Source organism: Uranotaenia lowii, unplaced genomic scaffold (genome assembly GCF_029784155.1).
Source record: "Uranotaenia lowii strain MFRU-FL unplaced genomic scaffold, ASM2978415v1 HiC_scaffold_161, whole genome shotgun sequence".
Lineage (NCBI taxonomy): Eukaryota > Metazoa > Arthropoda > Insecta > Diptera > Culicidae > Uranotaenia > Uranotaenia lowii.
Genome location: NW_026597644.1, coordinates 15037 through 40962, shown reverse-complemented (window position 1 = coordinate 40962; position 25926 = coordinate 15037). Strand labels below are relative to the sequence as shown.

At 38.7% G+C, this 25926-nt stretch overlaps 2 protein-coding genes across 6 annotated transcripts in view; one reads left to right on the top strand and one right to left on the bottom strand.

Moving 5' to 3' along the window:
- The window catches only part of LOC129759466 (fatty acid hydroxylase domain-containing protein 2-like), a 34088-nt gene extending 27526 nt beyond the window's left edge, over positions 1–6562 (top strand). For 3 of the 5 annotated variants that reach the window (XM_055756933.1, XM_055756934.1, XM_055756932.1), the window contains one exon: positions 6327–6562. In XM_055756933.1, coding sequence (XP_055612908.1) covers positions 6327–6480 — 154 coding nt within the window. In that variant the 3' untranslated portion in view covers positions 6481–6562. Of the gene's footprint in view, positions 1–3004; positions 3469–4205; positions 5638–5709; positions 6174–6326 lie in introns of those variants that run through there. The other 2 variants (XM_055756931.1, XM_055756930.1) reach the window with 2 other exon arrangements.
- A 270-nt stretch (positions 6563–6832) lies between these two features.
- On the bottom strand, positions 6833–24812 carry LOC129759465 (enolase-phosphatase E1). The gene is made up of 7 exons (XM_055756929.1): positions 24416–24812; positions 13404–13559; positions 13064–13200; positions 12681–12937; positions 12309–12526; positions 9330–9729; positions 6833–9005 (listed from the first exon to the last, which is right to left on the bottom strand). Exons 1-7 carry the CDS (start codon positions 24506–24508, stop codon positions 8323–8325), a joined length of 1944 nt encoding a protein of 647 aa, XP_055612904.1. The 5' UTR covers positions 24509–24812; the 3' UTR covers positions 6833–8322.
- Positions 24813–25926: the final 1114 nt, after the last annotated feature.

The window sequence follows — 25926 nt, the reverse complement described above, 5'->3', positions numbered from 1 at the left end:
TACAAGGTCATCCACAAACAGCACCACGAGTGGACGGCTCCAGTGGCCCTGGCCGCGGTTTATGCTCATCCGCTGGAGCATCTGGTCAGCAATCTGTTGCCGATATTCGTGGGCGTCGCGCTGACCAGATGCCATTTGCTGACGCTCTGGTTTTGGCTGTTCATCACACTGACAGGAACACTGCACAACCATTCCGGATACCATCTTCCGTTGATGCGTTCCTCGGAGTCACACGATTTCCATCATCAAAAGTAAGACCTGCGAACTTAGGCGTAAATGCTGTATATGATGCTGTATAGAATTACTGATTGAGATTTCCTACAAGTGGCTGTTGGAAATGTTCAAATTAAAAAATCAGCAGAGATTGTATCTATGCGAAAACTTTCATGATCTAATTGTGAATCCTGATTGTATACATTTTGTAGATTAGCCCAAAGAACTGACCTGTGCAAAATTTCAGCTCAATCGGACTTGATTTAGGGGTGCATGAAAGCGCTCAAAGTTTCGGTTTTTTACCATCGAAACCTAAGGAAATCGAAAAATCGAAATTTCAAAGTTAATGCCAAATGAATTCAAAACAAATTTGACAAAAAATTGTCTTCTGGCAAAGATACCGTCACTTCAAGATAAAGAAGTGAGCTTTGCCGCGAACATTAATTCTTCTATACGGACTTTCGATGTTCGCAACGCCACCTTAAGAGTTCGGGCATCAAGATTCATGCATCTAGCCATGGTAACCAATTTGTGTCTTGGAAAAACAAATCTGCTTTAAAAGTATATTTGTTGGAAGTGAGTACTTCAGAGCCATCTACAATGCTTTAAATGCTAAAAATATATTTTGGTTGACCTTGTGCACGAATTATTAACCATATATTGCCATTCGGAAAAAAATTGATTTGAATTTGAATTAAACCGAAACTCTGCCTTTCTAAATTTACTCTGTTCGAGAAGAAAATCATCTATTGAATACTCAATTGGGAATCTTTTAATTCATAAAAACAAGTATGTTGAAATTGATACCAACAGTGCAAATACGAACATCGATTGCTTTGATAATTTTGTATGTTATTTGACGTTCAAGTTGTTGAATACTCAAACCATTGACCCCCATGGAGGGTGTACAAGCTATTTCAGTCGCCTCGCCTGTTATGATACCCCTTCTCAGAAGGGAGCAGTACTGAGCGTATAGAAAGAATTTTCGATAAGTTACATGGGTCTACTTCTGATACGTTTTTTTTCGGAAAACCGACCGTTTTTTGGAAAACTGGCTTAATTCCAGAAAGTTGATTTTTCAACAAAACTTTGTTGTAGTAAGCAGTGATAACCGATGACAATTATGTTGAAAATAAATTTTGTTATTCTATTCCTAACCATCAAACGAACAAGTCGTTCTTATTACAAAAGGTTATGGACCCACGTTACGTTTAGAAGATTTTGTCCTCAAGATATGGCTTCTCACGGAATTTCAAACCTTCCTGGCATAGAGCGACTTCAAGGCAGAGAGAACTGGGCTACATGGAAATTTGCCGTACAAACCTACTTCGAACTTGAAGAACTCTGGGATGCCGTTAAACCGAAGGTGAAACCGGATGGTTATGATGTAGCAGTTTATCCAGACAAGAACCGCAAAGCTCGGGCAAAGATTATCCTCTTGCTCAATCAAGACGGATTTTGCGAGCTGCTCATCAATGCAGGTATATGTCAACACAATTATATCGACAGCCCATCAGCAAAATAAAATTAATTTTGCCATTTCTGAAGAATGGGTTGGTGCGCTGCTGTGATGTGGTCTACCCGAGGAATACAGGCCGATGATCATGGCCTTGGAGAACTCCGGCGTGGCAATTACAGGAGACGCCATCAAAACAAAACTGTTGCAGAAAATTCAAGTACCAACAGCGGATGTAGGACACCCCGGCAGACAGCAGAAGTTGACAAATTCATCATCAAGAGGACCAAAATGCAGGAAATGTGGCCAACATGGCCATATCGCCAAGGAATGCAGAAGCAACAAGAAGGCTGAAGCGTTCTGCAGATTCAGCAAATGGACGCCATAACTGCATTTCTGCAAGGAGAGCTCGATGAAGAAATTTACATGCAGCAACCCTCTTTTCGAGAACCAGACCAAATCGTCAATAAGGCTTTGTACGGGTTGAAGCAGTCAAGTCGGGTCTGGAACCGCAAATTTGAAATGATGCTCAAGAAGTTCGGGATGTTTCAAGCCAAATTTGATTCCTGCGTTTACTACCGCATCCAAGATGGAAACATTATGTTTGTGGCGGTCTATGTGGACGACGTGATGCTGTTCTCGAATGATGCTGAGTGGATGAACAATCTGGAGCGGTACAGGAAGCAACCTGGTGGAAAGGTCTTACTGGTCAATTCGAAGAAAGTGGTCCCCTGTTTATTCGATGTGACAATCAGAGCACGATTGCCTTTGCTCGGACCAAGCACATCGATTTGCGTCATCACTTTATCCGAGATCTTCTGGATAGGCAAGTTGTGGAGATCGAATATGTGGCATCCGACGATCAAGTGGCAGATGGTCTTACGAAGCCGTTACCACGAATAAAGCTGGAGAAGAACCGAGAAGCTATGGGTGTCATCGCTTAAGGAGGAGTGTGTAGTAAGCGGTGATGACCGATGACAATTATGTTGAAAATATTTTTTTTTTTTTACTCTATTCCTAACCATCAAACGAACAAGTCGTTCTTATTACAACGAGGGATGAATGACATCCAGGTGTTAAAATCCTAAGGACCAAATAAATTTAAGTTCTTATTACAAAAAATTTCAACGCAAGATTTTCGCATTGAATCGCATTGCCCCAAATTTGTATGGGAAATTCAAAACCTGGGAAATGTTATGCGCTGCAGGCTGAAATTGATCCTAGGCCTAGTACGAGATCTCATGCCTAATTTGGGCCAGATCGGATCACGGGAAGGAGTCGCTCAACAAGCCTGAAATTGGGATTGGGAATGGGATTTTGAGACATTTTGTTCGGGAGAAACATGAAAAACCAGTTTTTTCACCAATTTATGACAAATATTTCAACCCAAGTCTGCATTTCGATTAGAGTTAAGGTAAAGATTATTAGGCTTCAAAAATTGATTAAATATTAATTTTCAGTTGTTGGCATGGTCGTCCACATGTTGGGAGAGTTCGAGTAGGCGTTGACTTGCGCGGACGTCAAAAATTTTCGCTCTGTAAAAAAGTCATTCTAAACGTCGCGGTACATCTGAGGTGAAAATGCGAAATCTTATTTCGTCAATAACTCCAAAAAGCTGAATATTTAACCGGTCTCAGGTTAAAAACTTCACGCAGAGAAAATTAGGCTTTTGAAACGAAATAAAACTGAATTTGATTTGATGTTTGATTTGCAAGAAAAATAGGTAATCGAAGTTTGGCTGGTCGTGTGAAAATGTGGATCAGGATTAGTTAGATGAGGAGGATTCAGGATGAAGCATGGTAAGTCTATGTTAATCAAAGAGTGAACATTGAAGATTTTCTATAATAATAAGTGCTTGCATTTTTAAAGGACCACGGTTTTTTTAAGCCCTTGGATGCCGCCTTAACCGAGGTGAAAGCTGCGCAAGATGACACCGCGCCAAATCGAGCAGTCAGGTCGACAAAAATAATTAGAACAGGATTAGAGTGTCCTACCCGGGATATCCTGACTCCGGGATGTCTTGAAATTCGGGAACTTTCAAATCCCGGAAAACGCTAAAAAATCCTGGGAATTCTCGAAACCAATAAAATGTACTAAAATACTTAAAATTTACACGATCTAAATTTGAAAAATGGATCAGATTGATTAAGGAAAATCGAAGTTCTACGATTAAAAGATGAATTTTTCTCAGTGTTCAACATCTCTTAAAAATGTCGCAAAACGAAAAATCGAAAGAGAAATATTTTCTTTTTTTTTGCGAATTTTCTATTAGAAATTTTAAATTTGTCTGGCAGTCATTCTATAAAGATTAATTTCTAGAGTTAAAAAAAATTTGAAAAGAAAAAAAATTTAATTCTTTTTTTTTATTCACAAACAAATGAAATGCTGGGTCACAAACTGATACACTTCAATCGAATCTTCCAGCAAGAGTATCCATATTCCGACCAATTTAGCATTCACGGGAATGACTGACGATTCTCGAGATCCCGGGAAAACATGAAAATTAAGGGCCTTATTACATAAGACGAGTCGAGTAACTCGACTCGACTCCAGTCACTATCGAGTCGAGCGAAATGTCGTATTACGGTAGTCGAGTGAAACAGCTGAGTCACGAACCTTCAAGCACTCGACTCAATCGAGCTACTCGACTGAAATTCGACTCGACTCGACTACTGTAATTCTGTAATACCAAAATGGCTCACTCGAGTAAAATGACTCGTGACTCGTCTTCTGTTATAGGGCCCTAAGATTTGAACATACGCATACGAAACCTTATCCATGATTTTTTTTTAATTTTTAGGAAGTATTATTGCAAAATATTTCAAACTTTGCATGAAAGTTTTGCTGCCAAATCTCAAACTGATGCTATCTATCTATAATGATCTGTCCGCTGCATTCGACAAGGGGAACCATGAAATTGCCATCGGTAAACTGCAACGCTTAGGGTTCTGTCTGTGGTACTCGACTTGGCTTGTACCGCAGTTACTTAACTGGTCGTAAATTGATTGTTCGAACGGGTGACACCTTTTCCAGGCAGTTCCCTGCCTCCTCCCCAAGGTAGCCGTCTAGGACCGATTATTTTCCTATTTTTTTTTTTCAACGACATGTTGTCACTTCTCGACGGCCCCAAACTTACTACTAGAACGGTGTCGATCAGCTCGAGGCTATTCAGCGGCGATTCTTGCGATACGCCTATAGTCAAATAGCCCAATAATTGAGGCCCTCAAGAAATAAAAATAACAATTCTAGTTTTAAGGGATTAACTATTTTTTCCAAAAAAAAAACAGGCGATCTAAAGTAGACAGGACATGTTAATTTGTTTGTTTCTGTAATCCGAACTGACGAAGTATTTTAACACATTATTTTAAACACTGTGTTCTAACAACTTCAATAGTTAAATAGAAATCGAGTGACTAAATTTTTTTTTCTATTCGTATCAACCTTTTAAGTCAAATGGCATTAAATGCGTGTTTGTTTTATTTAGTTATGAAAATGCACCTATTAGCAATTCGGAAAAAACCGATTTCACATCCGTCGAAACGTCTACTGCTGCTGCTGCCACATTGAGTGAAGTCCGATCGGTGGTCAAGGTCGCTGAATTATTCATTTTTTTCATCTGAACGAAATTTGGACTCCGCACTTGATATCTTTTGAATTGACTTATTGGGGTGGTCACAATGCGTAATGTTTAGTGTCGCTTAGTACCCGGTTTGGTGCAGTGTTGTGTGTTTTTCTATAGTGCAATCGCAGCAATGCTACAAGAATACTGGAACGTTCTGTTGGAACGTACCAATCACAATTATTTCAACATCCTAGTATTTGGATCCACTATCTATTCCACACTTATCGTAACAGTTGTTTCCAGCCTTTTCCTGTTTATGGATATAACCAACAGGCCAAAATGGATGAGAAAGTACAAAATGCAACCCGGAACCAACGAACCTTTGACGATACCTCAATTAACTAAGGTATTAACCGTAGATCGACCGGTTTCATTGTTTTAGTTTTTAGAATCTTTATAAAAATAAAACCATTTTTAGCTGCTTAAAACAGCTTACTTCAATTTGATCGTGGTTGGAATTCCATCGGTGGCCGCGTTTTACTGGATAGGTATTGTGATGGGTCGAAATCCTGCTGACCAGATGGACCAACTACCATCCGTGGGTGATGTAGTCCAGGCAATGGGCGTTTTTGCTCTGACGTACGAGGTGATGTTCTACTACAGTCACCGGCTGCTGCACAGCAGATGGTTCTACAAATCGATCCACAAACAGCACCACGAGTGGACCGCACCGGTTGCACTGGCCGCGATTTATGCTCACCCATTCGAGCACCTGGTCAGCAATTTGATGCCGATGATGGTGGCTGTCAACTTGACCAGGTGTCACGTGGTAACGCTGTGGGTTTGGGTCACCATTGCGTTGATAAGCACCCTTCACGACCACTCCGGATATCATCTGCCCTGGCTTGGAGCACCGGAAGCTCACGATATACATCATCAACAGTAAGATCTACACGCATGGGAGGGAATTACCTATTTTTTCTGTTCTACAATAAAATGATAAAAACTTTTTAGTTGTTTGAAATTATTCCTTGATTAGTGATAGGAAAACAGAATCAAAAGTGCGTGATCATCAAAATGTGTCTTTCGTTTCAGGTTTAACCAATGCTACGGTGTCCTTGGATTGCTCGATTGGCTGCACGGAACCGACCACCAATTTCGCAAGTCTCGTGCCTTTGACCGGCACCGAAGACTCTACACGCTCCAATCCGCCCGGGAGCTCTACCCGGACCAGGAAAAAAGGGACTGAGAAATGTCTGTCCGTCCTGGAAAGATATCATTATTGCTTTTTCGGCGATGAGAACGAACCCGACTGATTAAAAATAAATTCTGTTGCTTACATTTGTTATTTTTCTATTGTCTTTGAACTATCAGATGACATTATGTACTTCAGTAGGGAGAAATCGTCCAATTGAAAGTAGTATAATAACTTTAATAAAAAAAAAAACAGAAACCAATCAACGAATTAATCAAACACCGTTAAGAAAGTCCAAATAACAGCTAATCAAATGTTGAAATGTATGTAGATATACTATACCGTTTTTATAACCCACAAAAAAAAGGATGTTTCTTTCTCACAAGGCAAACCCAGTGTGGGTTGGTGTTTTTAAATAATTCTTAAAATATTACTGGTTAGTTTATTTTCTTTTTCCGTCTTACAGATCTCTCGTTTGTTCTGTTCAGTTTTAAGTGTTTGTTTTGCGCTTCGTTAGTTTTTTTTGTTTTGTTTATACACAGTCCATTATTACATTGGCCTTTCAATTACATATTCGTGTTTCTGTTTCATCTGTTCTCTTTCTGATTTATTACGTTTACTCAACATCACGCTTCCGTCCGGATTTGATGAGAGCAACAACATTTAAGGTATGCCTTTTTTTCAAAAATGCCGCCATGTACTCAACGAGTGTAAATGTGATCACCGTTTATATTTTAAATTTCGAGTTTTTTTTACATCTAGAACAAAATGTCGAAAATTTCACGTCTTCGTACTCATTTTTTAGGAATCAAAAACAGTTTTTTGGTAATACTGATTGATTGATCATTTATTTTTAGCGTTTTTTTTATATTGATTTCATTTCAATGAGTCACATTTTTTTTATTGGAGTGCAACAAACCGAGAGAAAGAGAGAATCAAAAATATTTTAAGTGGGGTGTCCTGGCAGTCTTTTATGGTGGTTCATTTTTCCATGCGCTAGTTGTTAATAATGTTCCCTACTCTCTGCCTCTCGACGACGCACTGTTTCGCTGTTGCTGTTGGGCAAGTTTCACGTTTAGTGTTTACGTGAATTTCTATAGAAATTATCACGAGGAACTATAAAATTTCTGTGTTAGTCTTCAGTTAGAGTTGGTTGTTTGTCTTATCTTCAGTTTTTTTTTGTTCTCTCCTGTGATTCACGGGGAAGACACGTGTACATGAGCTTTTTTTCTTCTAGATTTCCGGGATAAAAAGTTGTAAAAATGCGAATGTGATCAGCAATACTGCCACCAAGATGGTTCATGAGATACGTTTTGCTTGTTTTTCTATTTGAAAAAATGTCATACAAATACATCGTTTATTCGATACAGATTTTACTTTCGAAGAACGGCTTTCAGACACAAAAAATTAAAAATATATATGTTCCTAGGTCAAGATCTGTCAAAACAAGTTCCTCTCTAATTCTTTTGAAATTACATAATTGAGGATTATAGAATAGTAATCTACTGACAATTGTGTGTTCAAAAGTTACAAAAGAATTCGAAAAGTTCCGAGAATTCAAAAGGATGAATACCATGTTTCTAGTCTTTTAAGTATGTTCAATGAATTGTTTAAAGGTTTGCTTTGACTTTTGTTTTCTTTTTTGTTTCGATTGATGAGAGGCTCGTATTTATGGGATTAGTTTTTTGTTATCTGTCCTGCTAATATAAATATTTATATAAAAATTGTAATTATTTACTTTTACTGTCAAGTTGCATTGTTACTTTTTGTGTTTTCGCCTTTCTCTTCAGGAAAAGTATCGTAACGCGCACTCTCTACAGCATTTTTACCTACTTATACAACGGATGATTATTTAATGTTGTGAATACTAGAGAGCGTTTTGGACGCGAAAGTCATTTAAGATTCCGCCTCGACCGGTGGCGTCGGAGTGGCTTCTGCAGTTTCAATTGCCTTTTTAGCTTTCAGCTCTTCAGCTGTTTCCGTCGTCGGAATGGTGGCAGCGCTGTCGTTTTTATCAGAGGTATTGTCTCCGTTGGTCGCGGGAGTTGCTTCCGATTCGACGTTCGACGAGGCCTTGTCGTTTTCTTTGTCGCTGTCTGCTTTCTCGTCGTGGTTGCCATTCTCAGGAACGCGAGATTCTTCCTTGCCGTTGGTCTCCTTGCCATTCTCATGCTTACCATTTTCCTTGGCATCGGAGGTTGTTGTGGACACTTCTTCAGCTGCCACAGTGGTACTTTCTTCTACCTTGGCTGTGTCCGATTTCTTGCTTTCTTCTGATGACGTTACTGCCGAATCTGTTTCCTCCTTAGCTTCTGTGACAACTTCCGCGGCCACTGACTCCGAAGTGGTTGTTGTAGCTACTTCTTCTTCTTCTCCTTTGGTTTCCTCTGCCGGTTTTACTATTTCAACAGATTCAACCTTCTTTGACTCTTCGGCTGTAGCTGTTGTTACCGTTTCTTCTGGTTTTGCTTCCGTTTTATCATTAGCTTCTGGAGCATCCTTTTTGGTTTCGTCTTCTTTCTTATTGTCCGAAGACTCTACAACAGGTTCGACTTTGTCTTCTGCTTTAGAAGCATCAACTGCAGAATAAAAGAATAAATATATTTATTATCATACAGATGTGAAGTACTAACTATTCGAATTATCAGACATAAGCAATTTAATTTAAAAATTCAAAGGATGAATCATATACACAACACAAATAAATATAAGAACTACATAAATAATTAAGAACATTAGTTTCGATGTACAATCAAATGGCCATTCAAGCAAATATTCATTTTCGTTCGGAGACTAACATGTGCTTTGGAAAACTTATCATCAAACTCTGCTATTCCAATCCAAATTAAGTTTATTGTAAGATTTTTTTACTTAACTAAAAGCAGTAAAAAGAAAATAAATACCTTTTTCTTCCGCTGCAGCAACAACCTCTTCAGTCTTGTTCTCTTCCTTTTTCTTCTCTTCAACAGCAATCTCTTCAGCATCAACTTCCATCTTTTCCTCTTCTTTGGTAGCAGATTCTGGTTCCTTTTTTTCAGCCGCCTCCGTTTTTTCTTCAATTTTTTCCTCTGGTTTGTCTTCGGTTTTTTCGTCATCGGATTTTTTTTCTTCAGCAACTTCCTTCTTCTCATCTTCTACCATGGCTTCCGTGGAAGGTTTGTCGTCTTCAACCGTTTTTGTGGTTGCTGTAGCACCGTCGGTCATTTCGGTGTCCATCGATTCAGCTGCTACCGGGGCATCTTCCGGCTTCTCAGCATCAGCTGATTTTTTATCTTCGTTCACTTTAGCAACTTTGGATGGAGGCTGTTATGGGAAGTTAAAAGTAAAAAAAAAATGGAAGAAGAAAAAGTAAACGTTAGTTTTGCTATTTGAAAAAAAATAAAATAAATATAAATAAATATGAAGCTTTAAATTTTAAAATCCAAACAAGAATCAGCCAAAACTGAACACAATACTTTCCATCGCTTTTGAGAAAGTACATGTGCTTGCGTACTTTCTTTAACATTGCATACATTGGTTTTTGTCTCGGATAGAGAAAGTCACAATTTTAGCCACCAGGTGGCTAAGAGCTTCCCATTTTACCCAAGACCGAAACCATTTAAAGAGACGATATTGAGAGAAGAGAAAATGTAATCCACTCTCTTCTGGTCGAAATACATGCTGGAGGGGAGCAATCTTCGTTTTTCTTTCATTTCATTTATTATTGAGATACAAATATTTCTTAAATTCTTTCTTAATTCACGATTAAGCTCAAAACATTTGAGTGCCTTAGTTCTTAACCTTAAGAGTACATATAGGTATAGCGCATAGAATTATCATGTTGCATAGAGGAAATAGAACAGTTGTAGTAAGTAAATTAACTTGGTGATTGAGTTCATGGATGTACCAAGAATTAGCGGATTTCTCAGCAGTTACCAACTCTGAAGCAAGAACATTAATATAGAAAAGTTTACATCAGTTTTTAGTAGAAAGAAGTGGCCCAGTAAGACCCGAAATAAAAGCATTTTCAAACTTGTATGTATGTGATGATTATAATGACGATAGATGATGGATGGCTGGTACAATGTAATTGACACAACGATTGCATTAATGTTATGGTTATCAGTTGATCCAATGACACATTTCTTTTATCGAATACGTGTTTTTTGCTAAGATATCAGCAAATCACTAGTTTGTTTCTAGCGTTTCAGAGTTCTTCGATACCATTTGTGCGATCAATTATACCCCCTAGATAGATCAAATAAAAGATAAAGATAAAAAATAACCAAAAAGTATATACTGTTTGATAAAGCCTTTTTCGCTAGCTTATTTAGAATGATAAATTGTTATTGGTTTCGACGACACAGTAATATAAGCTGTCTTTCCCGCGGAGAAACATCAAACAAGGCAGCGTTTAGTAGAATGCAACATACAGAATCAAACTTGATATCAACAGACAAACAAGAAAACGCAACTAACCAGACGCTTAGGACGAGCCAACAACACCGGGAAGCACCGCAAATTTTGAACACAAGAGAAAAATGGAGATTCCTTTGTTCCGCGTTAGACCAAAACAACATGATCCAACGCAAACGGAGAAAGGAAAAACACCATGGAACCGAGGATTGGACAACCGAAATTTTGAATAAACACGACCGATTAGTTCTTCTGTTTGCAAACCATCCGCGAATCCTTTGAATTCGGAAAGCTTTTTCATGCAAGTACGATACGTTCTATTTATGAAAAATCGAATTTCCTTCATTCCTCGCAGCAAGGAAAAGCATTCCGAACTCGGCGGATTCGGAATGTTTCATTTATTTACTCTTTTTTTTTGTTTCACGAATAGTTTCTTAATTGTTGTGTTTCCAGGAGTGAACATTACGCTTCAAAAGGCTTCAAAACACTCACTTCTTGGCCTTAAGATTTGTTTTTTTATCTTTCTTGTTCTAGTTTTGTTGGCTGCAGTAGTGACATTACAAGAAATTCTAATAACATCAACTTTTAGTTAATCTTCCACCGTTTTTCTAAAATACTAAGTACAATCAATTGCGGCATGAAATGTTATTTCTCTCGTACGTAGGCGTGTTGTGTGTTTTGTTGATTCCATTATTTGTTTTTGAAGTGACAATACTTTTATTGGTTTTTTCATCTTTTTTATCCACTGCACACTTTATGATTAATTTTAACATTAAAAGTAGTTGTACTAGAGTGAGGAATCTTTCCTCATTTGTTTCGTTATTACTAAACGTTAATTTTGATCTCTCTCTAAATAGAAATATGTGTGAACTTTTTTTTAAATTCTGATACTGATAACTCTGGACCAGTGTGGGGTGTGTGAGAATCCTTTCTGGGTTTGAGATGTGATAAATCTTTGTAAAAACGGTTTCTTAGCAAGATTCGCATATCACAAAATGAATCAAGAGATAGGAAGAAACCTAACCAATTATTTTACGATATCATAATACATTAAAGATAATCAGGTGGATTTCCGATGTATTGACACTCAAAAACGAATATCAATTTTTTTTCTTCTTGGATATTGTTCAGTCCAGTAGTTTTCAACGTCAAATATGTGATTTGGGGTCTTAAATAATCCAGAGATGAAATATGTTATACATTGGTTTATATCTTACGTTAAGAATTTCACTGTTTCTTCCGATCGATGAACGAGTAATCTTGAACTTTAAAAAAAATCTTCTGAATTACCATTACCATCTAAATGCAGTGATTATTACTAAGTTACCACATACAAGCTCATCAATCTTATCTGAGTGATGAGTGTGCATGATTCTTGATTTTTTTTCTTCGTATCTTCGAGGTTTTGGGGTGGTGTAGTAAATGCAGTGTTTTTGTATGATAGAAATAATAGCAAAGGAAAAAAATTAGTGCTTATTAGGATATACCTGAGCTTCGTCGGTTTCCTCCTCAGCAACGGTTTCATCGATCTTGCGCTTGGCATTGCCATTGGCTTCCTCCGTTTCGGCCTTCTCGGCAGAGAATGGGATTTCGGCAAAGGATTTGACCACTGTGAAGTCTTTGCGGTCATCTTCGGAAATTTCGGCATTTCCTGGTCGCTCCAGGACGACCACATTCAAACCGGCCTCTTTGGCAGCTTTAGCCTCTGTGTTGAATTAAAAATTATATTCAGAATAATAAATTAGTTGATGAAAAAATCAATGTTTTACGAATCTATTAATAATGCTGCAAAGATTTTTAATTCAGTCCACACAAATGAAAATCAATGGCAGGTTCTTTTTCTCAAACATATAACTTACCGGCGATGACGTCGGTTAGGAAGAGCGCATCTTCGGCAGAAGCCTCGATGTTCTTGAGAATTGCAGCATAACTGTCCTTTTCCTGTTTGGCCCCAATCTTGGTGTCGTAGTAGCCGGTGAAATATTTGACCAAATCTCCGTGCTCACTGTGCTCGAACAGCAGCTTCTGGGCATCGACACTACCGCTGGAGTAGACGTAAACCTTTCGTCCGCCCTCGGTCCACTGTTCCAAAGACTTGACAACATCCTCGTAGACGCTATTTTAACAACAGAGGGGTTTGGATGTTTTTAAAGATTTTGAACCAAAGGTATAAACAATAACCAACAAATTGCGATAAAAAAAATTTTCATATCACAAACAATTTGAGTAACTCGACACTTACTGTCCCTTGATGGTTCCGTCTTTGTAGCCCTGGGCCCAAACTAGACCCTGCAGAGTTTTTAGAGCACCAACCTTGCGGTCCGACGACATTTGCCATTCGACGTTTTTGACAATTTCTGGGATGATATCTTCGGAGTCCTGGGGAAGCATTGAAAAGATCTCGATGAGATGTATAATACACCACAGATTCAAGGTAATCTTTGTTCAGTGGATTACCAAAAAAAATTAATGGGTTTTCGTGGAATATCTTCGGCATCGAACCTAGTAAGTTAAGTGCAAACAAGGCCATTTTCTCCCAAATAAAACAAAATTAATCATCATTGAATTATCTCTCAACTTACCTCAGCAGGGATAGGTACAACGCCTTCAACCTCGGCCTTCTTGTCCTCATCGGCTTGTTCGCGTAGCGCGGCTACCACCGTTTTGGTAGCATCCTCACTCCAGTGTGCCTTCAGGTACTCTTCCAGGTGTTTCTGCACATATGTATACAGCACATCCTATAAGAACGAGAAAAAAGTGAATTACAATGCATTAGTATCACTTTTGATAGAATTCAATTGTTCGAAACAGTAAGTGATAGGAGATAGAACAAAGACGAAAACCGTTAACGATTTCCCCGTACAACAAGTTCCGCTAAGCCGTAGCTATCGAAACCACAGCTACAGGAGGCCGCCACCGAACCCTAATGGAAAACTGAAATCAAAGATACCCCTATAAACCCCCCTTCCTTTCACTTGGTAAAAAATTTCCAATTGAGTCGCCGCGACGATAACGGCGCCGTTCTTTACTAACTTATTGAAATGAATGCATTCGGCACCAAAAAACTTTTTAAGTAAAAGGCATTTATTAAAATAGTTGTAAATTAACAAGTTACCAGAAAACTCTTTTTATTCTGTTTGAAGAGTAAGGTATGGTATTGAATGGAAACAAGGTACCAGTTATGACCAGTTAAATTTGTCAAAAAAAAAAACAGTAAAATTTGTAACGCCAAATTCTAAACAGGTAAAAGTGGCGATCGATTAGCAATCAATTAGCAAAAAATTTCACCGCTTCGTATAATTTAGTAGCACTTTCACAACAGCTTGGAACTGGAATTTCAATTCGTCTAATGAAAAATCTGATAAAAAATCAATCATAAATGGGTGGTTTCCATTAATCCACTTCACTCCGGGAGAGAATATCAGCTGCCACCACAAGTCAGTCGTTAGTGTTCAGCCGATCTTGAGAAAAATTAAACTACAAAATGCACAAGCAGCGAGCTAGCTAACCCACCAAAACGTCCCGCCGTTCAACCTTTTTCCTATTCGGCAGATGCATTTTATGGCATGAACGAAAAAACAACTTCTGGGAAAACATCTGCCCCCGGTTTTCTCCGATCCGTCCATTTATGTCTCTCAATCCTTTCGTAGTTCCAATTTCAATTAAATGGATGTTAACATTATTTTATCGCTAGCGGAAATCCGGAATTTTCACTCTCGTGATTTTACTAATGAAGATTTTTTTTATTCGAGTGAATACATATTTTTCAAATCAATGAACGATATCGTTTTCTATTCTTGACATTGTAGTTACAGTGAGTTACATGTAATTCTAAGGCTTCCGTTATTTCAATAACAAAAAAAAATCAGATATCAGACAATTTGGTAACAGATTTTGGCGAACACAATACATCGAGAACTCAGTCTTCCGTTGCGTCGACCTTTGTTTTCGTGAAGTTTGATATAAGTTACCTATCCTTCCCCTCATTCTCACCTCTCTTTCACCTTTATGAGATGCTGGATGTCAATCCTGGCCCAACGTGTCTCGAGTTGTAGCATGGAATAATTTCCTACCATCACTTTTTCCCCTTTCCGCTTCGATTACGAAAGTGGAGATATCGTCAGAAACCGCAAACAAATGAACATAAGGAAGGTTACAACACAACCCAACCCATCGGTGGTAATCTAATGTCGAGCGAATAATCCTGGGGGTCATATTAATATCTCAAACCTAAACGTGAACTACCTAATATGGTTTGTTTTCGTTCTTATTTGCAAAATTTGCACATCTTAGATTTCTTTCAATAGTTGCTGTTTTCGTAAGATATATCTTTATCAGAATTGTAAGCTTACATGAAACGCTTTGACGCTTTTAGAAAGAAGTATAAAATTTCGGAAAGCAGTTTTCGTATAACAAAACGACTCGAATGTCAAGAACCGTTTTCATCACCAGAGTGGAACTCGTACAAAATATTGATGAATGGAGAAATTTGATTCAAGGTAGTACGAGCAAGCAAAGCGGTTTTAAAATACTCTTACAGTGTCGGACAATAGAATAGGACCGCTCTAATGCAAAATATTCGAATCACCTTTAACACGTTCGTCGCCACGCTCATTTTGGTAGTTTTGCTAGCCGGGCCCAAAGAAATTTTCAGAGAGAGAAAGCAAAGAGGGAGAACTCCCATATTTGAAACGTGTGGCGAAGCTGAGCGGTAAATTCAAGTAAGAGAGCGTCATCTGCTTTTTGATGTGACGGGCCCCCCCAGGAAATACACCCGTCTGCCGAATATGGGTGACGTGGCGACGAACGTGTTTAACTGCCAATTCAATTATAATAATATGCGACACCTAGCGGCAAGCACTTATTGTAGTATGCCAACTTTGTATACTGCACGTTTGTTGCAATCAAAGCAACCCGTTTTTTCTACTCGACCAGAAATCTGTCAGAGGGTGAAAAAAGTCGCGCCATAAAATAAGACCAGCTCTTCGGCTGTTCCGGCATTTTCAGCGCTCTAGATTTGAAGAAAAGGTGTTGTTTTTCCATTTTCGTGTCCTGGTAAGTATTTCCCATAAAATTAATCATGCAAAACATGAAAACAAACAAAAAATAAAGATTTTCTTCTTCCTACACTGATTTCAGCGAAAAAGCGATGGGTCGGGCACAGCACTGCACGGAGGTCCAGCGAGCGATCATCCGGAATCTGTACAAGGCTGACAAAAGCCAACGCGAGATTGCCGACTACTTAGGAAGGTCGAAAACTTTCGTTTTCAGCGCGCTTCACAGCACCGGAAAACGGGAACTGACCGGCCGCCCCCAGTATACAAATAAAACATTCAAACATAGAGGAGGTAGCATCATGGTGTGGGGGTGCTTTTCTTGGTACGGGGTGGGTCCCTTGTACTGGATCGACCGGATTATGGACCAGCATCTCTACGCCCAGATACTTCGGGAAGTAATGCTGCCACACGCCGAGTGGCAGTTCCAGCAGGACAACGACCCCAAACATACCGCTAAAACGGTTAAAAAGTGGTTCCAGGATAATAAGGTAGACGTTATGGAGTGGCCAGCACAGTCCCCTGATCTCAATCCCATAGAGAACTTATGGGAAATAGTTAAACGTTAGGTGTACACCGAAAAATCCAACAACAAGCAGCAGCTGTGGGAGAGAATCCAGGCGGTGTGGGACGCTATCCCGATGCCGTGCCAAAAGCTGGTAGAGTCGATGCCGAACCGGGTGCGAGAAGTGATGCGTAATAAGGGTTATACCACGAACCCTACCCTGCAAATCGATCACGGTATGAATTTCCTCTTTTTTTTAATTTTTTTACCATGAATTCTAAAGCGATCCTATTTTATATCGCTTTATTTTAGTCAGTAAGTATGCTTAAAACGCATTTTTAAATAAAGGACAATTGTTTTAACTACGGATGATTTTAATTTCTTCGAAGAATGGAATTTACAATTTGAAAATGGTTTGATGCACTTAAATGGAATTTTTTTTCTCAAAGTTTTGTCACTTTCTGTTTTGGATTGAGCTGTGGTCCAATTCTATTGTCCGACACTGTATATGGCCAGGAGTCGACCAGACCGAACTGAACGCCATCTACATTTTTTTTGCTGTTTATGCTCATGACATTTAGGTACACAGCCAGATCTTGTCAGCATCCCGGTGAGTAGTAAAAGTATATTTACTACTCATCTCAACTCAGCCGGGCTCATTGAGCAGTATTGGATGCAGAGACAACTGGAACATAGGGAACAAGAAACGAGGACAACAGTACCATACGTTTCCATGATTATAAAATGTTTGAAATATTTACATTTGAAGAACGCGATCAACATTTTTCGAAGCACTTGAACTTAATGGGCAAATATTTTCATCTAGAAACGAAATTTTTGAAGTTTACGAACCAAAATTGATAGTTTCTAATCCAAGGAATTCATTTCAGTCAACCATATTCGCCTTTTTTATATTTATCTTTTTTCCAGTAGCCATCCAGGTTGATATTTATGTTTATTTATTTTTCTCATAGAGACGACCGGCTGCGTTGCTAAAATGGTGCTGTTGTACTGAAGCGACAAGCAGCGCGTTCATTTGCGTCTTGTTCACGCGACATCATTGCGCAGACCTGACATACTGAGCGCTTTATGGCGCGTTCGTAAATTGATTTTTCGGGTGATGCATCGATTTGTTTGGTTGATGTCAAATCACCTTCAAATGCTTTTGCATACAGTTTGTTTAATTTACGAACGCCAGCATCACTTCGATAGAAAAAATCAATTTACGAACACGCCGTTAGAAAGTGCGATGCCAGGGTGTTTTGTAGCACGACAAGTAGGAAATCCAATGGGAATATTGTTTTTCTCGGTTTCAAGCAGTAATTTCGGATTTAAGGCACAATAGTTCGAAGATCCGTCCGAATTTGTGATAATTAACTAAATAATATCTTAATCGGCGAGAAAATTTCCATGAATTGTTATTCTCGCTAAAATAACAAGGAATTTTGTCGGTTGAAATTTCGGCATTCTTGCAATCCGGATCATGATCTGACGATTTTTTAATGGTTCCTGAAAGAAAGGAGACGATTCCAAGCATTATCAGATGCAGAGAAGTAATGATTTGTAGTTCTACATCTGCTAATGCTTATGATCGTCTTCTTTCTTTCGGTAGCCATTAAGAGTTCATGGGATCATGATCCGAATTGCGAGAATGCCGAAATTACAACGGACAAATTGTCTTGCTACTTTTGTGGGAACAAAGAATTCATGAGAATTATACTAAGAATTCATGAGAGTATGCCACAAATTAGAACGGATCTTCGATTTTTTTTTGTGGCGTTTAAATAGCTCGGGGAGCTGACGCTGGAAATGAAAATTAGAAATAGTATTGGAGAAGAGACTTGAGACGTTGGTTGGACCAGCATGCACTTCATTATATCCAACTAGATATGGACAGAATGCAGTTCAAGATAATAAACCAACCCTCCGGATACCAGTTGGAGGACAAGGGTGGGTTCGAAACTGGCCACTACTTACTCCCCAAGCATCTCACCTGTCGGCAACTTATGGGATTCGAACCCAAAAGTTTTTCTTGTCAATACCGGGAATCGAATCCAGTACGCCTGGGTTACCAGACTCGCGCCAGCCTATCCACTAGACCACATCAGCGCTATAGTTCCGTCCTTTAATTTCAAGATTAAATGATGAAGTCATTTAACTACATATAAACCGTTTACTATTACAGCCAAGAAAAAGTATGTTATCACAAGCTATTTAAACAACCAAAGACATTTGACGGCTCACCCACAATATAATGCCATACATACATAAACCAGTTATCTAAAGCGATTGCCAAAATATCTTGGTCCATGTGTTTGTGGTACATTTGAGTAATAGGTAGCGCGCCTATGAAGACATCGAACCGTATCCATTCCATCCCAACCTACCACTCGAAAGTTAATTAACATTACCGTGTTCACATAAATTATGGCCCTACACAACACATTCAACGCTCGCTCAACAGTTCTGCAAGCATCGTTCCCGTGTGTCTTCTGTTCGCTCGTTTACCTATACTATTTACTTCTCCCACGATATGATTCAGAATCACCATGAGCGAATGAGCTGAAGCACCGACCGGGACCCTAGAAACGCTAGGTGGAGCAGGGAGGAAACCAAGACACCATAGCGCGTATCCGTTGACCTGGCTGCATGAGACCGTCCATAGAAACTATACTTTAAGAAGACATCAAACTGTGGAATGACAACCTAAATAAGTATTCAGCTTAGCTTTCAGTTTTACGATTAACTATGTAGTTTTTAAACAAATGTATTTACATAACACCGTTAACAGAAAAGGTAGCTAGGCACTATATAAAAATATTTTAAATAAACTGTTGCAATGCAGTGCTAAATTGTTTATTTCATTCATCTTTAATCCATTAGTTACAAAAAAAGTAGTAGGTACGTAATCATCGAATGACCCTTTAAATTCATAGCGAGATGCCGGTATAAACCCGGCCGGCGTTTTCGTGGCATGTTTCGTTCAGACGTCGCTGGATTCCCTGAGCCCACCACAATCACACTGCTTCGCTCAGTTTGCGAATCAACGGGGCACGAGAAAGTGCTCTCAATGTGTGGACGATCAATGGATGAGGAGCTGTTTCCCCTCGTACCACACGACCAGTACATGAAATAGTGTGGCTCCAGTAAACTAAAGCCCCTCTTGTCTGGTGGGCTTGGGACCGAGTCCCATCTTCATGGTCCAAGTTTGCTGGTGATGGTGGTGGTTTAAAGCGCCAAGCTCTCAACGAAATATGCTAAGACTTCTATCTCCCACCCAACGGGAACCGGTTTTTATGTGCGCAAAGTTCTACGAACTGTGTTGCACACTACTGACCGGTGGTATGGTAGGCAGCTAATAGTCAAGCAAATGTCGGAGAAGAAATGCGAATATCTTTTCGGTTGTCCTTGCCCTTTATTGGAGAATGGATATAAAAATTAAAAATAACTTTAGCTCTGTTTCCAACAAAATCAACTAATGTCAAAACAGCGTAATGTGTGCGGGAAAAAAAATTAAGGGTTTCGTATAACCTGCTGGAAGGACAACTAGAATAAACTTATCAACACAATGATACTAAAGCGGCTTTTGGGCATATTATCGCCTTTATGAAAAAGGTACTATCTAGGTATCTCGCTGAGTTGGAAAGTTTTGTCGAAACGCATACCTCATATGGTATCCCTCAAATGAGCATTTGAACCCGCGTAGTCTAATGTTTGGAGAAACAGATCTATATGACTTGGGTCGGTGGTTTCACTTGATTGTCCCAAAGGTAAGCCTTAAACCCTGGTTTAATAAATCTAATCTGAGTTTTCCCGTCTCATGTCCAGCCATTATTACTTAAGTGCGGTTGTGGCGCAGCAATTTGTGTAGATACAACCGATGTTACCATGACATCGAGTACATTGTTTGATCGTGTTAGGACCATCTTGTCGCCAGAGAGTATTCAATAGCAACCCTTCGGGCCCGAGGAAGACACCCGACGTCCCAGTGAGAGATCACTAGCTGTGATAGACTTGGATTATATATTCGAAATCTTCTACCTGTTTCCAAAAGCTATTGATCTTCGACTCTTAATTCCATTCATTTTCATGTTTCCATTTCTATCCTCTTTTTGCTTGAAAAAAATTAAAAATTAGCCTTAAGAAAACAACTTTGGCCCCCCCTTGGGTGATTTTTGAGGGTAAAAAAAACGATACTTTGAGGCATTCCTAAATCAAATCCGATTAAGCTTGACATTTTGCACAGGTCAGTTTTGTTTGGCCAATCTACAAATTGTATGTGATCTGTTTTCGAAATTCTAACATGAAATTGCCACCCGCTAATGCGAGTGCAGTTCGAGACTTTTTAAGTTTCGACGTTAAAATAGTAATTCTTTTTATTATTGCATTCATAAGGCCTAAACGTCTCGATGCCTCGAATGACAATTGCAGGTGCAGTTATTGTATGTATACATAGTTCCCCAAACGGGTGCAATGTCCTGTCTATGGCTGTGATTGGCCTTCAAGTTGCTTTCCATGTTTCCACGGCCGACGGTTCATCTAGGGAAGGCATTCAACCTTGAGAGTCCTAAACAATGGTTAGCACCCACTCCGCTTGCAATAGTCATTTCAGATTATCTCCAGATTCTATGCATTCTCTCTGAAATATTTATTACGATTAGTTATACACATCGTACCTGTCGCCAACTTATGAGGTTTGACCCCAAAAATTTTTTTGCCGATACCGGGAATTGAATCCAGTACGGTTTTGTTACCAGACTCGCGCCAGTTTATACGCTAGACCACATCAGCGCTTATCTAATGCCGTTTTCGTTTTTTCCACTAGCGCGGGGCAAAACTTTTTCTGAATAAACGGACAGAATCGTTACCCGGGACGATGCAAATATATGGTTGCTATACTCACCCTTATGTTTACCCCCAACACTGACAACTTTTACGGGGTGCAACCGCCTGCTTGAGGTTCAAATCTCGGGCAAAACTAGTGGACTTCTGAATTAATAACCGAACATAATAACAGCAGTTAGGGCAAAACTCGTGGGTAACTAGGTTGCCACTGCCAATAAACGAAAACACTATAAGTTGCAACATTATTGGGCTACAAAACGATATTTTTACCTTGTGTTTCAAATTCGATTTTTTAAAAGGGCAGTATGCCAAGACCTGTTTTGAGAAAAACGCATTCAAAGTTTCAGAAAATAATATCAAATCATTTTTCTAAGTAGGTACTTAGCATAATTTCTTTCCGCGATGTTTTCTCATTTAGTCTATTCGAAAAAATGCGAGCGTCCTTTGAAATTCAGAATAACTGTTCACCTTCTGGATCACTCAGCACAGAAGCAATAGACTAATTACCGAACTTGAACTTGAATTTTAGGAATTAATTCTACAATACGTCCGATTATATTGAGTATAACTGACTGGCTTTCGACTCAGATCCTTAAAACGGCCGATTACCGAGGGTGTTCAATTAAAAAGTGTCGGATTAACGAGTGAATGCTGTACTTATACTAAAATTGGAAAAAACAGGATCATATTTTTAGATGTAAAAAAGAAAGTTCTTTTAACTGGGTTTGTTTACAATTGGCACATAAATCGATATTGATTTGGTAATACGATACTTTTATACACTTTTTAACGATTTTTCATGCAGAAGAAAAAGACCCGCAAAAAATCTTGTGCTTGGATTTTATTTGCATTTTCCTGTCGTTCGGAACCCAGAAGTTTAACATTAAATTTTGTTTAATTAAACATTATACGTCTATAAATCAAGTTATTTATTGAATTCATGTTCAGCCGATCACTAAAAAACGCATTGATCAGCCAACAAATTTAGCGCATTATAAGCGCAGGTGTCGGAGACAGATATTGAAGCAACAGAGCAGTTTCATTCAATAACCGTGGCATCTGTCGTTGAAAACGGAACGAAACATGGTGCAAAGCATACCGGAGAAGTTAAGGATCATCGCAACGTGTTCCCTACTTCTATACATTCAACATCCTCGAATGCTGCCTTTACAGCAAAGAGGAGCATGTTGATTCCCGAATGTTCTTGAATATGTACATATTTTTCCCGGAAGCATACCACCACAAGAACAAGGAGAGCGTCAACAGGCAGCGCTGCATTATCGGTGTGCGAAATGTACGACTAGTTCCATCCATTTCTTTATGTTTTTCATTCGATGTTGGGATACTTCTGATACCGCAGCCAAGGCTGAATTAAAATGCAGAAAAAAAATTGTAGCGCTCAACCATTTTGTGCCATCGTTCCTCCGCTCGCTTTACCTGCCACTTGTGGGTATTGTTGTTGGTACGGTTGAGAATTCGTAATGTGGAACGCTAAATGGCCCGCTTGCTCCAAAGCAGTACTACATGAAAACTTTTACGATTAACTTTTTTCATGCATTCATTTTTTTCAAATCAAGATAAGTTAAACAACTTTTTGGTTTAGAACATAATAAATTATTGGTAATTTAGTTTTCGCAAAAAACTTCTATAAAACATACAACCTACTAAAAACGACCCTGATATAGCGGAAAAAGACACGAAATCTGTACCAACACGTGAAAAGGATGTATCTCCATATATGGCGAATCGAGAAAAACGCGTTTGAAAAAAATACAACCTATTTTAAATCGCTAATTAAAAATCATTTGAAATTTTTACTTTTTATGAAAGACAAACGAATTTAAGAAACATCCTCTACATGTTAGAATAGAGGGATATCAATTTTCATGAAAAAACAACGCGCTATCGTAGATAGAACCTAGCTCACGTAATATTTTGTCTCCCTTGTTTATACACCCTTTGCTATTTTCTCATTTTTAGCTTCAGTTTTAAGCTCGCGTTCATTTGCAACTATATTTTTATGTTGAATAAAGTGTTAAATCTTTACCAACTCATAAAAAGGATCAATCTCCATATATGGCGTATCAAGAAAATGCGTTTGAATAAAATAAAATCTATTTTAAATCCTTAACTAAGAATCACTTGAAATTTTTGCTTTTTATGCAAGACAAACGATTTTTAGAAGCAGATAGCAGAGAACTATGTGTTAGAATAGAGGAATATCAATTTTCATGAAAAAACAACGCGCTATCGTAGATAGAACCTTTCTCACGTAATATTTTGTCTAACCTGTTTATACACCCTTTGCTATTTTCTTATTTTTAGCTCTAGTTATAAGCTCGAATTCATTTGTAACTATGTTTTTATGTTCAATAAAGAGTCAAATTGATTATTTTGAGTTTGTTTGCGGAGTAGTAGCGAAAAAATTTTCCGGAGTAAAGGGTGTATATCAACGTGATGGCAGTTCTGGTTTGAGAATGTTTATAGATCCTTTACTCAAATTGAGTTTTTAATGTAACGGAATAATATTTTCTGAAAAGGGTTTTACCGTTAAGTAGTGCAAATGTTGGCCTATCATGAGGTACTGAAATTGGTTTTTGTTTACTTTTGGAGATAGATCCTTTTCACGTGTTGGTACAGAAATGTACCGGTGCAGAAGGACAGACAAGTAGATGAAAAAAAAAAAGGAAATTCCAGAAAAGAGATATTAACTGGTGGCGGAGCCTCAGCCCCAAAACAGATCGATGACTTTTTTTTCCTTGTGCTCCACACAAAGCCGCCAGCCAGCAGCTTCTGCTGCTGGTATACTGGCGCTGGCTGGAGTGAGAGAATCTAGTTCATTCGGTGAGAAAAATGAAGCATGTGGTTGGAAGCGGCATTAAGGGTAAAAACGGACGCAATCCTCCATGTTTTCTCGTTTTCGATTCAATGTGGCTGCTTTGCTGAAAACCCGCTTTGCTAGATTCTCAAGTATTCGTTCCACGTTGTGATGTACTTTCATTGCATTTCAAGGAAGCCGGTAATCGACCGGTAAAAACGGTACAATCCGGTGAGTTCTTTTATGTTAGGATAGACTTGCAACGGAAAAGGGAATACAAAGAGATATCGAGCGGAAAGCTTCCAGACAACGGATAGGAATTCAGATAACCGGAAGTATACAATTTCAAACAGAAACGGTTTTGGTACTCACCTTGACGAAACTGATGGAAGAGGTTGTGCCTTCGATGTCGCAAATGATCGACTTGGCAGCGAGAATTTTCTCGTCAAAAGTAACGGCTGCCATCTTTTTTCTTCGTCGGACAAGAGAACTTTTCACTCACAAAAGGGAACTACTGTCGCACTCGCAGAAATCGATTTTCTACTCGTTAAGGCTGAGATCGGCAATTCACGTAGAACTACAGATCCTGGGCAAGATAATATTTTCCGACTTCAAAACCCTTGAGTAGTTTTTCACACAGCGACTAATGATTTTTTCACTGACACTGTTTGAACTGGCCTCTGAATTTGAGTGAGAAACTTGGCGGAACGAGAGCAAGCGAGGACTAGACGCTATACCGGTCGATGGCTTCTTCAAGACTGAACGCCGTCGAAGCGCTCGAATGAGCGAGCAGCGGCCGCCAAGCCAAAAACCTTGATGCCAGATCGATATATTCTTCATTTTCTTAAATAATTTAATAGTTTTCATTTTATTGTAATTTTATTGAGTAACGATAGCTTTAGGAGCTCTATATGGAAAAACATAAGGCTAAGGAAATCGTGTGGAAAAATGTATATTGCTCCAAAACGAATTTTTCATAATGAATTGATTTATAAGAGATGTAACCTAGTGGTCCAAGATAGTGAGCTGATTCAAAATAAGTCTGTTGCCCTAGCATCTTAAAGCATCTTTTAATAGAATTATATTGAACTTACAAAAAACATATTGTTTTTAACATTCTAGTTTTTTAAAGAAGTGAATTTCTTCGCCTTACATGGAAATTTAAGATTGACAAATTACTTACTATAGTTTTGTAAAATAAGTTCATCTGGCATCACAGTAGTTTTTTTACCTTTTTCACAGTGCGAATATTGTTTTCAGTGGGGCTTTGGCGGTTTACCGTTTTTCTCTTTTTTCACCTCGTGCATACACACCTTGCTTCACACCGTGCTTCACAGCTATGTCCCTTTATTAAAAACTTTTTCACAGACTGCGCGTGTCATGTAGAAAGTTCGAATCTTTGCTAGCATTCCAAAACCCGAAACGAAATGCACCCTACTTTTCACCACATACGAAAATTGATGTTTTTGGGTCGATAGATTTTTTTGGTAGATGTCAAATCACATTCCAATGTGTTTGCATACGTTTTGATTATAATTTACCAAATTACGTTTCTTCCTGAAAGCATTTCCTTGAGTCAGTAGAAAGAGGTGAAATTTCGCGTGAGCGCAACAAAATGCTCCATAGTTAGAGCACTGATCACACTGACATATGAACTATTTTCTGTAGGGAAGAATGCCCCAAGTGGTAAATTCCTGGGAAAAAAAGACTATTTTCTGGATTTTTTTTTTCAAATTTGACAGGTTCGCAATACCGAAGGTAGGTGGCGAACCTGCATAATTTGACAAAAAATGCCCTGTAGGATATATGGTCCTATTTAGCCCGATTTTATCGTAGAAATTGTCTTATTTTTTTTTTTAAGTTGAGTGGAACTTTCTAGCTGG

What these genes read in the sequence shown, in the direction of transcription:
- LOC129759465 (XM_055756929.1), bottom strand. Translation starts at nt 24,508, where the DNA reads ATGGCAGCCGTTACTTTTGACGAGAAAATTCTCGCTGCCAAGTCGATC. An exon ending in CCTAACCGACGTCATCGCCG is followed by an intron (nt 12,527 to 12,680) that starts GTAAGTTATATG and finishes AATTCAACACAG; the next exon opens with AGGCTAAAGCTGCCAAAGAG. An exon ending in AGGAAACCGACGAAGCTCAG is followed by an intron (nt 9,730 to 12,308) that starts GTATATCCTAAT and finishes TTCCCATAACAG; the next exon opens with CCTCCATCCAAAGTTGCTAA.